Below are 15,111 nucleotides of genomic sequence, written 5' to 3'. Positions count from 1 at the left end.
ATCCAGTACCACAATCAACTTAATGGCCTAAAGAAGTACAGTGTTAGTACAATCATGTCTCTCACAGGTATTACTATGAAGTTCTATGATATATTCCAAAAATTTATTTTTTTAGAATTGTGGAGAGGAATCCAAATTAATTCTGGTAAGAATTATTGATAATACGATAATTGTAGAATGAACTCCAAGAGCATCCAGGATTGAATTCCTCAAGTTTTAAATTAGGGGAATATCAGAGAGAATCGTAAGATTTTTCATGGGAATCCTGAAGTTAACTCTGAAGACTAGAGATAAACTAGCCTATGTCTAAAAATCTCTTAAATAAAAATTAAAAAAAAAACTCTGAAGACATCTTTCGATGTTCCAAACGGCATTATTGAGAAAATTCCAAAGGTATCATATGACACTTCAGGAATGATGTAGATAGCTAAGACATTCTTCCAGATTCAAGATTCTAAGATTTTGAAAACATGTTGAGATCTCACGCTTACAAAAACAAATCTGCTACACCCGAACCTAAAATTCGATGTAAAGACGCTACCCATCCTGTTTAAAATCTCTCAACTAATGAAGATTTTTTAGAGTGGATTGCATTTTTTAAACTAAATCCTCAAATAGTATTACATCAACTTATTAAAATAGAATTACATCAACTTATTAAAAACCATTGAGGAATTACAGTGTAATTTTTGCGTTTTTCAAGTGGTTATATGTGTTTCAAAAGTCCATAACGTAAAATTATTGACTGCTTAGGCTGAGTGTGAAAGCACTGCACCATTCAATTCATTGCTCTATCCAGACCGTTTGTACCCAACGGCGCAGGACGACGCAATGAAAGAGCATACAAAAACATTCGGTCACTCACGAACAGGCGACTCACATCGCTTACCTTCGCTCACATAGCATTCAATTGAGGCATTTTTCCATACAAAATGCATGCTCAATTATTCAAAACAAAGTGTGCGTAGCAACACGGAACAATACAAAAAATAATGTGCTACCGAATGAGTGCTCTGCTGTCAGTGACTTGTTTACTTCCCAATCATTCAGACTCTCACGACGCAGTGAATATGAAGGCAAATTTAAGTAAAACTCATACGAAAATCACTTGAAGCTGACTGTTTTGTGTACTGATTCTTGCGTTACATCCTATAAGGAGTCCGGCATCCCACCTTTCTTTCTACGTGAGTGATTCTGATTTTTCTTTAAATTGGATAATAATTTTCAAAAAATTTCCAGTGTCGAATCAGTGTTCGAAAAATCGTTCTCTAATCTCATTCATTGAGGCTTCCTGAGAGAATAATCTCGCGTGCGAATCTGCAAAACTAATTTCTCGCTTGAGATTCACATGCATTTTCACACATTCACACTCACAACGCTAAAAACGGATTATAGCTTTTAGGTCATACAAACCGCCAAAATTTCAATTGATAGCCTGATCATAGAGTTTTGTTAATTTTCTATCGAATAAATCGAAATCGCATGCAAAAACAAGACTAATAATAATGAATAACGTCAACATATAAAGCAATGAATGTTTGATCCGTAGGTCTCATCAGTGATTATTGCAAAGTTGAATTTCGCAGGGCAAAAATCACAGCTGAATAATCTCAAGCATGAGATTTCAGTATTAACTCACTGCTCCGGAATTATATTGAGTCATAAATCATAAAATTGATCTTCTTCTCCTTCTTCTTCTTCTTCTTCTTCTTCTTCTTCTTCTTCGCATTTCAAGCTTATTGCATATCGCATAGTAGCTTATTGCGTGCTCTCAACTTAGTGTTCTAGATGCACTTCCACAGTTATTAATTGAGAGCTTTCGATGCCTGTACCATTTTTGCATTGGTATAATTGAGTGGCAAGAACAATCATACTTCTATGCCCAGGGAAGTCGAGAAATTTTCCAACCCGAAAAATTCCTAGACCGGACCGGGAATTGAACCCAGCCACCTCCAGCATGGTCTTGCTTTGTAGCTGCGCCTTTACCGACTGAGCTAAGGTAGACCCCATAAAATTGATATGATCCTGATAAAAAGATACTCCAAGATCCTTAGTTGATTCCCTGGGATCTCAAAAGAATAGTAATGTGGAGCTCAGCGGCCTTGTAGCGACCGTTTTTGCTTACTAAGCAGCAGATCGTGGGTTGAATGCCAGGCGCTTTTCTTTTTGTGGGAGGGAACGAGGAAAATCGCTACCAAAACTAATTAACAACGGTTGAATTGAACTAACATGGAACTGCCGATTACCAATTTCACGTTTTTTTTAGTTTATTCTCCGGAATTTTGATTATTTTCCCGGTGGTCCGATATAGCAGAGCTATCTCAAAAGGGTCGTTAATACGATAGTAACATTTTACCTGGATCTTGAATTTGTTCCAGCTTCCGAAATCTTCAAGATTTGCCCTTGATAATTCTCTTCGCAAACTTCGTTTCGGAATTCTCCTAGAATAAACATGATATTATATTTGATATTCCCTCGACATTTACTCAATGTTTGCCACACTGAACACCTCTCGAAAAGCTTGGATCACCCATGCAATTTATCTCAGAAAATTTCTGCTTATAATTATCTTGTAGTTCTCCCTGAACTCCTCTGAAAATGCAACACATTTTTTTCTCGAATAACCTTGGAATTATCCTCGAAATTTCCTTTAAAGGACATAACACAGGACCCACAAAATTCGATTCCCTTTCTATTCTTCTCAGAATGCTCTTGCAACTCTCTTTCAAATTTACTTAAAAGTATCCTCAGAATTTCTTTGCAATTGTTTTGCAACTATCCTTAGAATTCATTATCTTCAGATTTTTCCCTACAACATTTTTGATATTCTTCTAAGAACTTAATTGGAATATGCAATTCGGATTTTATAGTAACGATATTTATGCCACTGTTTGTAACTTTTGGAGGAGATGAACCAGACCAAGGCTGAAGGTCTCCTTAATAAATATATATATAAAAAACACTTCGAAGTTTTTCAAATAATTGTTAACACTTAGCACAAGATTTTGATTTGAAATTCCAGAACCGGTTTCGATCATTTTTGAAATGGTTTTGGATATGACTGAGATAATATTGAGGTTGTTAGAAATACATATCTATTTTTACGAATTGCCTTCACACTCCTGATAAATTTCATTGCATTACATTTCAAATCATATCCCTGAGACCAATTTAGAACTATCTAAATTTACCTCGGAATCTAAACTCCGTTTCGATAAATTAGTATACACCAACTTACATCACAATTAACGCCAACTCAAAATAGCGACTATCAGTCTATCCCGTTCACTTTCGCCATAGCTCAACCAATCGCTCATGAGGAATGACAAAGCACCAATTGCTGCAGCACATTAACACAACCCGACGCATGAGAAAGCAAAATAGTCGTAAAAATTCTTTCCCCATTCACCCATGGCACCTCATGATGACAAAACCACAACAACACATGCTTAGCACGATCAACAACAACAACAACTATAGTTATATAGTTGAGCCAATGCACAACAAATCACAGCCATCACAGCATCCATCGATCGATGATCATCACTTTCAGTTTTCCTCATCTGGCGTGAGTCAGTCCCGGTTTCTCTCGCGCGGTAGCTTAACCTAATGTATACATTTAGATAAATAGACATCGAGAAGCGATCTGCGTGCTCTGACGCAGATTCTCCCACAACTAACCTTCGTAAATCTTAGAATAGGCACAACTACCACCACCAACACCACCACCACAACCTCCACCGTGCTGCTGGCAGAACCGAAGGAAGTACATGACGATATTTTGACTTCAATTTACACGTTGATGAAATTATCCGCTGTAAATCGTAATCTTCATCACATCAGCGCACAGCAACAACTACAAGAACAACAAAAAGAACGCCGTGATCTACAACATCCTCGCACTCTCGAACGCTCGATTGCTTCAAATCCGCCACGGAAAACAGACGCACTGATTTTTGGCATACAGCATTTTCTCATTCTCTAGGACGCGTTTATTTTCGATACTCGTTTCTTTTCTTTGTTTTGATGGTAAACATCACTCACTGTTTGAAATTTCCGTCACTGCTGCTCGATCTTCTTCCTTGAATCTCCGAATTTCACTCTAGCACTGAATTTCACTGAAAACGCTGAAAACCACTTATCAACTTCTCACTCTGCAATAATGATTACATACGACGCAGGCATATATCCTTGCCTCCTTACGCTTGGTGTCACTTTCGAAAGTTGCTGAACTTTTCAACTTCTGCCCGATGGCTCAGGAATCCGGTTTTTCGCTGAACCTCCTTGGAGACACACACACACACTGACTTTCAGACACGCACTTTCTGGTATTTCTTAATCACTACCCTTCTTCAGGATGTTCCGTCGGCTGGGGCTCCCAGCCCGTCCCGTCACACACAAAGTTTAACTCGATTGTGGCTTTTAATATTCCGAGAATTTCCTGGAACGTCTCCCGGATTCTTCTCACAGCAAACAACCCAGAGGACACCGCAGATCCGCTGTACGCGCGCCACTTCCCAAAACTCCGTAGATCGAGTGGTTACGTTTCCACACAACACTCTCGCTGGTCAAGAGCTTTCGAACTCAACAACCACCAAAACAACACTGATCGTGCTTTGCACTGCGCGCGATCGGTTTGTGGTGGATTTGCGTCAAGAAATGAAAAAAAAAAAAAACTAAAACTAACAACAACTCGACCGATGAAGCTCTCTCTCAAACTCGCGACTCCCCGGAGCTCTCGCTCGAACTCTTTTCCAGTTTTCCGGCGACCGAGACCAGATCATTGATGGGGGTACGAACGTCGCGATAGAGGAACCGACCGAACCAACCCGGTACAGGTCGAAATGGTGAATAACAGAGACAGCCGGCGCAGGGCTGGCCTGGCAGTCAAGTGGATTTGATGGGGTTGGAGCTTTTTTCCACGGCGAGGTAACTCATTCTCTTTCTTGTTTTTGTTTTATCGTTTTCTTGCGTTGAAGCAGATGGTTCGGTTGAGTTGGGTGTTCTCTGACCTCTGATCGTGTGGTTGGTGGCTTTCGTTTTTTTTTATGTGGCGGTAGTGATCACGGTCATCGATGGTCGGTCACTCACTGTGAGCGGAAGGTGAGTTCGCACGTGTGAAAGGATATGGTGGGGTTAGGGTTGATCGAAAATTCACGGCTACCTAGTGTCAATGCGGGTGGAGATGAGTCGTAGGTCGTTGACCAAGGTTCAGTTAGTAAGCTATGGAATGGTCTTTCCTGGTCCATGATTAGTAATGCGCGGTTCGCAGTATGTGTCCTATGCTTAGTCACGTATCCGTACATGCGTCGAAGCTCTGAATTGGGATGTGACGAATCCGAATTATTGAGTGATATCCGAATTCTCTTCAGAACCACCAAAACAATCCACACAGAACTATCCTTGAAATTCATCTGGAGCTTATCAATTTGAAATTTCTTGAATTTCTGCTGAATGCTCATTCCAAGAACCATGATTTATCCTGATGAATGTGGGCGTCTATAGCGGAATACCTGATCTATGAAGAACAGTAAGATTAGTAATTTACATTTAATTCCACTACCTTAATTGCTTATCCTTGACAGATACACGTATTTCGTCTACAAGGTGCAGACTTCTTCAGTAGCTACCGATTTTGATTACTGAGCGGAATATTGTAGTCTCAATGACAGGCCAACTTCGTATAGAGGTCTCCGTCTTAGCATCATCGTTTGTTTCTTCGCTGTTGTTTTGTAGAAGATAACATGGAAAATAAACACTGATCGAACTTGGTCGGGACTGGTGGTTTTTACTATGACTCCGCCATGACTGGCTCTACAATGAACTTAGGGGGTGAAATGAACAATTGACAAATTTTAGCGATGAAATTATGAAAATTCTTTAAATTCAAACACTTGAGGGGGTTGTTGGGGAGTTGAGAATATGCATCGACCTGTATGCTTAAGATTAACCCTTACAATTTGGTCCATAATACCGAAGACAACAAATCAAGAAGACTGGCAACTCTTCCATTTTCTCATACGAACGCTATGAGACAGGTACAATCGCGTCATCTGCCGCTCAAAGGTAAATCCTTCGAACGAATTTGATAGCAAAGATAACATCCTCAGAAGAAAGGTTTGTGTATTTGCTCATTTTTCTATGCGTTGCTTCCACCTTCACTAAAGCGCAGCGCTATTGTATCTGTCGCTTGGATTGTGGTTGCTTTGTAGATTTGTTGTCTTCGATAATACTCTAAAAAATATGTATAGAAGGCTCTTTGATTTACTTTGCAATTATCTTAATCGTGTTCGCTGTATAAACTAAGGATTCCCTACAGAAATCCTCTGAAATCATCTCGAAAATTCCCTCTACATTCCGCTCAGAATTCTCTTGAAGTAGTCCCATACATTCCTTGAAATGCTCTAATTCCCTAGGTTCTCTAAAAATGATTACAGGAATAATCTTTTAACTTTTCTAAGTATTCCTTTGGAATTAACCTCAAAACTTCGTTGGAAATTTCCTTGAAACTTTGGAAAGCTCCATAGATTTTTTTGGAACTATCATCAAAATGTTCATTGCATTAATTTGAATGCTCCATCTTCTCTTGGAATTCTACCCACTAGTACAAATCCCTTAGAATTCTCCTTAAAATTACTTTACAATTTTAGTCAAAATTTTTTTGAAATTTTATTTGGAATTACTTTTGAATTCTCCTCAGAATTCTGGAGAAAATATTCTTTAAATATTACTTGGGGTTCCCTTGGGATTCTACTCTGAATTATTTCGGAAATCTACTTACTTTTCACTTGGAAATCGGAGTTCAACAGAACTAACTTAAAAGGAATTCTCAGATTTCACTTCTAGTTTTCCTAACAATTCTTCTTTTGGGATCCTCCTCTGAAATCAATTGAATTTATCCATAGAGTGCCCCAAAAATTCGAATTAATTCAAATTAATGAAGTTCATACGCTGCAAGGTCCTTATTTTTTTCATTTGAAATTTGGGATACTGGAAAAAAGTTTATGTCAGACGTCTTAAACATTTATTTTCGAGCCAGATTCTCGAAAATTTCTCCAAGTATGATTTAATTAGATCCAGGGTTTAAAAAAGTATCCAAGTTTTAGAACCCTAAAAAAATACAATACATGTTTCAGAATTTATGTTGATACTGAAGATTCACTTCAAATTCACTCTAGAATTATTATTTTCAATCCAATTCTATTCCAATTTCTCCATAAAAGAATTGAACGAGTATTTAAAAATTCCCTGAGAATTCTAGGAGAAATTAAATTCCCCGAGAATTCCCGGTTTTCCAGGTTTTTCACGACAGCCTTAAGGCTGTTTTACCACATAATTTTAGGACTACCCAAGCAATCACGAAGCTCGCCAAATTGCCCTTTTTGTAATTTAAGGTCTGTCTGCCTATGACGGCATATCAGTCCCGTATGGAAAAAGTAGGCGTTGAGAAAATGGCCGTCGAGATTCAGGATGCGAATGATTTGCGATTATTTTGCTTGAGCATGAGCATTGACGACCATACATTTCAGTAGTTGCTACTCCGTGATTGACCACCGTTATTAGCGAAGTTTGCACAAAGAACCATATGAATGGGGCTTGGGACCAGCAATCCATTATCAGTGTACAAAATCCGGAGAATCCTTATTTTTGAGGTCAATAACGGCGCCGGCCACGGTCATCGGAGAGGGAAAGGATTGTAATTTCAGCAACCGTTGTTTCTAGAGACCGAGTATACCTCTGCATCTCCACGGTTGTCACGGGAAGGACGTTTTTGTTAGTGGGAAGGGTAAGCTAGATCTGGATTCACATTGGGAAGTGAGCGATCTTTTGAAGGCTGTTAAGCAAATGACGCGACCCTATCAACTCAGTAACGTAAAGGGGCTTGGGTTCTAACCCACGATCTTCTGCTCAGTAAGCAAAAACGGTCGCTCTAAGGCCACCGTGCCCCTCCCATCTCAACAAGCTACTGACTTGACGTTGTTTTCATATTTTTTCATAGTAAAAGTCCGTAGTTTTATCACATAATATGAAAGAAAATGCCAATGGATGGTGCATAGCGTTGTTATCTCAAAATTGACGAAAACCTATATGCAGGGTGGCAAGTGAATTACCATTTTGAAATTCCTGGTTTTTTCCTGGTTTTCCTGGTCAATGATTTAAAAATTTCCTGGTTTTAAAAACCATGTATTTAAAAAACAGTTTTTAATAAAAAAAATAAAGTGAATCCTTGTTCCATCATTCTTCGCGCAATGCGGAATTTCACAAACCAAAATAGGTATTAAGGTTTTTGTGAATGCCCGTGAAATCTTTATCTGATTGTTTGCTGTAAAGAAGCTAGAAGGGAGCCGCGCTACTTCGTCGTATCATGGCGCCTATTTCCGTTCTATGTACTAAAACTATAAAAGCAAATCGTTTTCACTCATGTTTTTGCAAAAACATCTTTGCTTACAAGATTAATTACACTGAAACATTTGCGATAACTCGTAAAATGAATGATTTTAGGGGTGTATGACGAAGAAAAGCTGAGATACGACGGACTAGCGCGGAGCCCTATCTAATGTCTGAAATTTAGAGATCTATAAGCCCCTAAATCTTGCGGAATTTTGATTACAACATGATTTCAAAATCATATCATTAAAATATTTCATAAACAGCGCTGGTTTAATAACTTTTATTATTAAAAAGACTGACTGCTGAAGTTCATAGAAACTCCCTAAAGTTCGTAGAACTTCCCTGAAGCGTTAAGGTCTTTCCTGAAGGGTTCATTGAAGTTTGTATTGCCTGAAGTTCATGGGATTTCCCCGAAGTTCGAAGGACTTTTTTAAGATCTTAGGACTTCCTGAAGTTCGGAGTTTTTTTTTAATTCATAGGAATTTTCTTAAATATCGTAGAAGTACCACGAAGTTCGTAGAAATTCTCAGAAGTTCGTAAGACTTCCTTCAAGTTCGAAGAACTTTCTCGAAGATCTGAGGACTTCCCTGAAGTTTGAAGGACTTAACTGAACCCTAAATTTAGAAGAGCTTCCCTGAAGTTCATAAGACTTTAAATATCGAAGGGTTTTCCAAATGTTTGTGGGTCTTTCCTTAATTTCTTGGAAATTCCCTGAAGTTTGGAGAGCTCCCATGAATTTCGTAGGACTACCTGTAGTTCAATCGACTTCTCGGAAGTTCTAGGAACCTTTTTGAGCTTGGAGAACTATGTTAAGTTCAGAGGACTTCCCAAGAGTATTGAAGACTTCTCTGAAGCTCGGAAAAAATCCATAAGTGTCATAGGATTATCCTTAAGTCTTAAATTAAATCTGTAGAAAATTCTGTAAAATTCGTAGTTATTCCCCAAAGATTAAACGACTTATCTGAAGTTCGTAAGACTTCTCTGAAATTTGTAGACCTTCTCTGAAGGTTCGGAGAGATTTCCTGACCGTCGTAGATCATCACAGTAGTTCACAGGATTTTCCTGAAACTTGTAAGACTTTCCCGAATTTTGTAGAACTTGCATGAAGTTCGAAGGCCTTATCTGAAGTTTTTAGAAATAGAACTTTTTTATTGAACATGTTGAACAGGTACTTCAAAGTAGTTACGCGTCGATTGTTGACGATTTGATTGTCTTAATTTGACTAATCTCATTCGTTTCAACAATATTGTCCCACATGAGTTATACTATTGTAAAAATGTCTGAGGAATCGAATGGAGAGAAAACTAGACATATCAAGCGGTTTTCAAAGTAGGTGCCAATAATAATCAACCTAGATGCAATACTACACTATTATTAAAATATATGGGAAATCGAATGGAGAGGATTTCATCCTGTGCAGACTTCAGTGTTTGCTCATTTTGCCCTTACAAAATCTTCCTTAAATTCGCGGTCGCGAGTATAAACAAAAGATAGGATCCATTCTTTGTGATCCAGTGTTGTTAGAAGCAGAGTTTCAAAATCTCACGATTGTCACGAGAGCATACTTAGCCAAAGGCAAAGAGCAAAGCATAATTAAACGAATCTCACCGACGACACTCGCCACAGCAAACCCCGACTGACTTGTTGAGCAATCTGACAATTCTTCGAAAAAGTGACGTTCATATCTGACATTGGGTACCTGAGTGTCGACTGAGTGACTAGATGATGAGACGACAAGACTGAGTGTGACACAGACAACAAGTAATGATTGTTGTTGTTTTGATGATCGTGAGCTTCGTTTTTGTGTTAACAAATCTAGAGAGCTTTGAGATTTGGACGTATTTACTTTTGTAACAAAACACGCCAATCACCGAAACAATCGAATCACCGATTTGGTTACAAAATCAAATACGTCCAAATCTCAAAGTTCTTCAAATTTATTGACACAAAAATGAACCAGGTTTCAAAATTATCCGGATAGGGATCGGGATAATATCCAATGGTAGATTGGATAATGGATAGGGATAATCAAAGTCTCCCCTGCGATCAAACACACCCCGTAACTTTTTCAAACAACCGTTAAGAAAGCAGAATCCTTCAAGTGATTAATATCATATTGCTTTTTTCAGTTTCTTCGTGGGAAGACCACAAAAACTGTGCGCTAGAACTGGAGGCTACTATCGGAAAAATGAATGTCACGATTATCATCAATGACAGGTAAACGAATGTCAACAATACTGATTGATAGGAAAAATTTCTGCTGAGATGACACTCACTATGAAGAAGAGTGTAAACAGCACGAGTGATTGAGTGGAGCGGTGAGTGACCAACTTTCATTGTCAACTGTCAAAAGTAACTGGAACGTTGCTTGAGTGAGCGTCCGATTCGTGAGTGATAAAATAAAAAAAGGGTGACTATGATGTCATTTCGTGACTTCTACAGTGACAGTTTTCAAAACTGGTTAGAAGCACTTAGTACTGCTTACATCCCTCCAAACATGTTTTTTTTTTGCAAAGATCAATTCCTACATATAACCATTAGTCAATTTCTGAACATCTTAGATGATGACGTGGCTTTGCCCTAACCTCAATCTACCCGTTCAATAACCCTCCAAGCGTAAACAAAAAAATGGTACCAATATCAGTGAAACTGGAAACTAGAACTTTTGAAACTGATTTCAATGACATGACCCTAAATAACGTTTTCAAGGCTGTTGAACAGATAAACAGTGAGGTTGCGCAACGCCACTGATGAATAATCTTAATATAACACCATACAGTAGTTTTAAACGTTATATACGAGAACCTTCACTTGATCAAGTCCACAGAACCCCATATGGATAGTCTAGATAGAATAAATACCTATTTTGTGTGTTCCCAAGATATCGGATGCACCTAGTGAAGTCAGATCTTACGTGAAGCAAGCTGTATAGGCCAACGCATCTAAAGATTGGGCCCATGGATAAAAATCTCATGTTCTAAAATTTTCCGAAGAACAATGCGTCATATGTAATACAAACGGATGGTTTTGGTTGCTAGTGAAACATTGTCAACAAATGCTTTCCTTCGAAATGTATAGGGTCAGTGTCGTCTGTCGACAGAAGCAGGCCATTCTCGATGTGTGTCACGCGATCGTCTGTTGACTCGGCAGCAACCATTGTGTGGCCCTCGTCATTGTTCTTCATCAGCAGTTCTTTCGGTCGGTGCGTCGTCAACTTGGAAAGTAACCGTTTCGTGAAGAGTGCATTGCTGCAATGGAAGCGCTCTGCCCCTCGTTGGCGATACTACCATACAATGAAACCACTGGAAGCGGCTCCCGTTCTAATGGAGGAGACTTATTGGATAGCGGAAGTCAAAGTGTTTATTCTGCTGTACCTTTTGACTATAGTTTTAAGATGTATTGTTGCGGGAACAAGAATCCTCGGCTCTGAAAAGTTATGAGCCATATCAAATAAATTAATAAACAACAACCAATATTAGGGACACTTAGACCGACATTAGGGATATTAACCTTATTTCAAAGAACTTGATTTTTTTAAACTAACAACAAGTTCCAAAAATTCCCTGCAGAATTTATGTGATACTGGGAAATATTAAAAAAAAAGGTAGGTGCGGCATTGATAATTGGCATCCATGACTCTGTTGCTGAAGGTCACGAGATCAAATGGACAACCGCCAATGTTTAATGAATGATAATTTCACATTTACAATTGTAGAAACAACTTACTTTCACAATTCTTCCGCAGACTATAGAGGGACGTACGAAGCGGTAGAATAATCACATTGTATTCATCCTCACCTGTAAAGAAAAGCAAAATTAAGAAGAAACTTAACGTTAGTTTAAATTCAACTGTAGTTTTGAGTAAAATAAAATCGAAAAAAAGCACTTTTCGTTTATCTTTCCATACCACACTGACTGTTCGATCTAGATGTGCCAAAACTCACCGAGCTGCCAGCTGTTGCAGTGTAACCGCAAGTAAGTCATCTTCCTACCAAAGCTTCCTCCAACCAACCGATCGCAATCTTAGAGAGAGAGAGAGAGAAGCTTCCCTAAGTAAATGGAGATGATGATAATCATCATCAATTACTGTCCAGCTGAGTTCAATCCTTCTGAGCGAATTCATGCTTCTTGACCATTTCCTCGCATGAATCAGAAAACCCCATTCAAATAGAATATTCCCATCCAAACAAATTAATCACTTCCTGATTTTTATTTCTTTTTTGATTCGCTAGCCGATGGGAGAAGACATTGTTGCACGATTGTAATCCACCGTGGCCGAATCCGAGTCAGGATCTACGCCCGGTTGGTTTCGATCATCCTTGACCACACCGATCCGCGCGTCGACAACAGACGAGGTGGTAACACTGCAAACTTGTGACATTGAATGGAATGCAGGGGAGGGGGGTACCCTACGTCTTCTGGTAGCACAACTATTGGCCGATATAGGAGTCGGAATGCGCCGGTGCTATTAATATGCACAACAGTACCACACAACAATAATGGCACGAAACGATATAAATTCCTTTCTAAAACGGCGGAATCGATCATTCGGGCGGTGGGTGGCAGAGTTGGTTCTAATTTATGGTCGCGTTCCGAAAAAAATCTCGAGAACCATTTGCACAATTTGGTTATAAATCTACCTGTTTCTTAATCGGATGAAATATGGTGGACATATAGTAGAACAAATCATTAGTAAAGAAGCCCCGAACAATGGTCAACTCTAAAAGCAATAATGACGATGAATAACAGCAGGAGCCCGGAAGAATCCAATCAAGCTGGAACCACACCTTCCTAGTTGAAAATCAACGCACCTTATGAAACTGCGTGGCGGAAGCCACATTCTAACGCCAAAACCCGGCATCGTAAATGAACGATGTGGACAGTGAGTGACCGAAAGCAGACAAAAAAAAAAGCAGCTGGGCGGCCACGTACAGACCCAAGAATCAGAGTCCCAGCATGACGTGACGTAGAAGAACACAACGTTCAAGGTCATGTGCTTCACAAGGATGCCCTATAGCCAACCAAGCCAGCGCGCGTGTATTGTCAGAGAACGACAAAAAAGCGAGATCGCAAACAGATTCTAAACAAAAAAAAAAAACCACTTCAAAAAGAATTCCATTCGAAATTCGCTCGCCACATGACAGCCTCCTCGGCAGCACAGTCCACCGAACGTTGAGAGTGGCTTCAATCTATATGCATATCTTCAAACGCGTCTGTCTTTTTATGGGAGCGGTTTTTTGTCTTGTTTTTATTGAAGAATTTGCTTATTTTTTTTCAGCCATTCATTTCTGTGCTGTGCTCGTGTTCCTTCCCTTTCGAAGTTCTGTCGCGCTTCATCATCATTGTTATTATTATCGCCTTGCGCTGTTACTGCGACTGGGGTATTTATTTATAGCTCACCGTCGTCGTCGTCGTCGTCGGGGACAGCTGCGAGTGCATTTCGCGGAACTCCTTTTTTAACGTACAACCACGAAGAGAAGATACGGGCAACCACGGGATTCCAGTGTGATTCATCAGTAGGCAGCTATATCCAGTAGCAGATGAACTTCCGTTTTCGAAAACAGAATGTTCGCATATTCGGAAGGAAATCAACCTGAGTGGTTGAAATCAATATTGCACTGTGATGAGCAAACAAACAGGGCAGTCTAAAGAACGGATTGTTTTGAGAATAATCAACGAAAATGATAATTTGAATTGTAAAAATATAGGGGAAAAGGCTCTAATGGTGGCCTATGGATCTAAGATTGGGCCCATCGCTAAAAATCTGCTATTTATCAGTTGTATCTAGATGAACGCGTCATTGGGACGATACTAATGGATATTTTTGGTCGCTATTGAAAATTTAGTCGTTTGCTGAATTTTTGTATGGGCCCAAATTAGGAGCATTTAGGCCGACATTACATCCATTTCCCCTAGGGATTATTTCTGAATTAAGGCATGGGTCTAATGTTAAAGAAACTTAGGCCTACATTAGGGATATGCACCCTATGGAATTTCTATTATATTTTCAAGGCTTTGGGATATTTTAGGAGACTTTGGGAAATTATGGTGATAAGCCCAAGGGAAGTCTGGATACGATTCCCATGGAATTTTTTAGGGAAAATCTCTGGGGTCTCTACCTAGAAATAAAAGAAAACTTTGAAGTGAATTTCAAGGAAATTCTGGGAAAAATTGGGATGTTTAATTTCGGAAAACATGCCGGTTTTTTTTACATCACCTGGAAGAGCAGCGTTTTCTGAGCACAACGATATTATGATCGATTCCATAGACATTCATCACAATTTTTAAATCATGATTTTAATTTTTAATTTTTGCCAGTGACTTTTTATATTGAAATTCCCGTTTTTTTCCCGGTTCAAATCTTAAAAATTTCCCGGTTGTTGATATTCAACAAAAAACGAAAATGTTCGCATTCTTTAAAACGTGACCAACTGTAAATTTTCAGTGATTATTTGTGGGAAAAATAAAAGCCAAATTACAGAAAGTGTTTTCTAAAGCTATAGGAAAAATTCAACTCCATGTGTCACTTAATGTATTCAAAACAATTTATTGATCTTTTGAGATAGGGGAAATGGATGTAATGTCGGCCTAAATGCCCCCAAATTGGGACCATACATAAATTCAGTAATCGACTTAATTTTTAATAGCGATCAAAAATATCCATTAGTACCGTCCCAATGACGCATTCATCTAGATAAAATTGATAAATAGCAGATATTT

General features: G+C 38.9%; 1 protein-coding gene across 3 annotated transcripts in view; it reads right to left on the bottom strand.

Moving 5' to 3' along the window:
- Csk (C-terminal Src kinase) overlaps positions 1 to 4,796 on the bottom strand; it is a 163,825-nt gene extending 159,029 nt beyond the window's left edge. For 2 of the 3 annotated variants that reach the window (XM_065232554.1, XM_065232555.1), the window contains exon 1: positions 4,045 to 4,796. Coding sequence is in view for 1 of the 3 variants with exons in the window: in XM_065232557.1 (XP_065088629.1) it covers positions 3,682 to 3,772 (91 nt within the window). In the remaining 2 variants the exon portion in view is untranslated. Of the gene's footprint in view, positions 1 to 3,681 lie in introns of all 3 variants that reach the window. The other variant, XM_065232557.1, reaches the window with a different exon arrangement.
- Between the last annotated feature and the right edge of the window lie 10,315 nt (positions 4,797 to 15,111).

The sequence above is a fragment of the Ochlerotatus camptorhynchus genome, unplaced genomic scaffold (genome assembly GCF_037179485.1).
Source record: "Ochlerotatus camptorhynchus isolate MF236.1 unplaced genomic scaffold, CSIRO-AGI_Acam_v1.1 ptg000370l, whole genome shotgun sequence".
NCBI classification, from domain to species: domain Eukaryota; kingdom Metazoa; phylum Arthropoda; class Insecta; order Diptera; family Culicidae; genus Ochlerotatus; species Ochlerotatus camptorhynchus.
The sequence above is the reverse complement of the archived record's forward strand: the minus strand, read 5'-3'. Positions and strand labels throughout refer to the sequence as shown.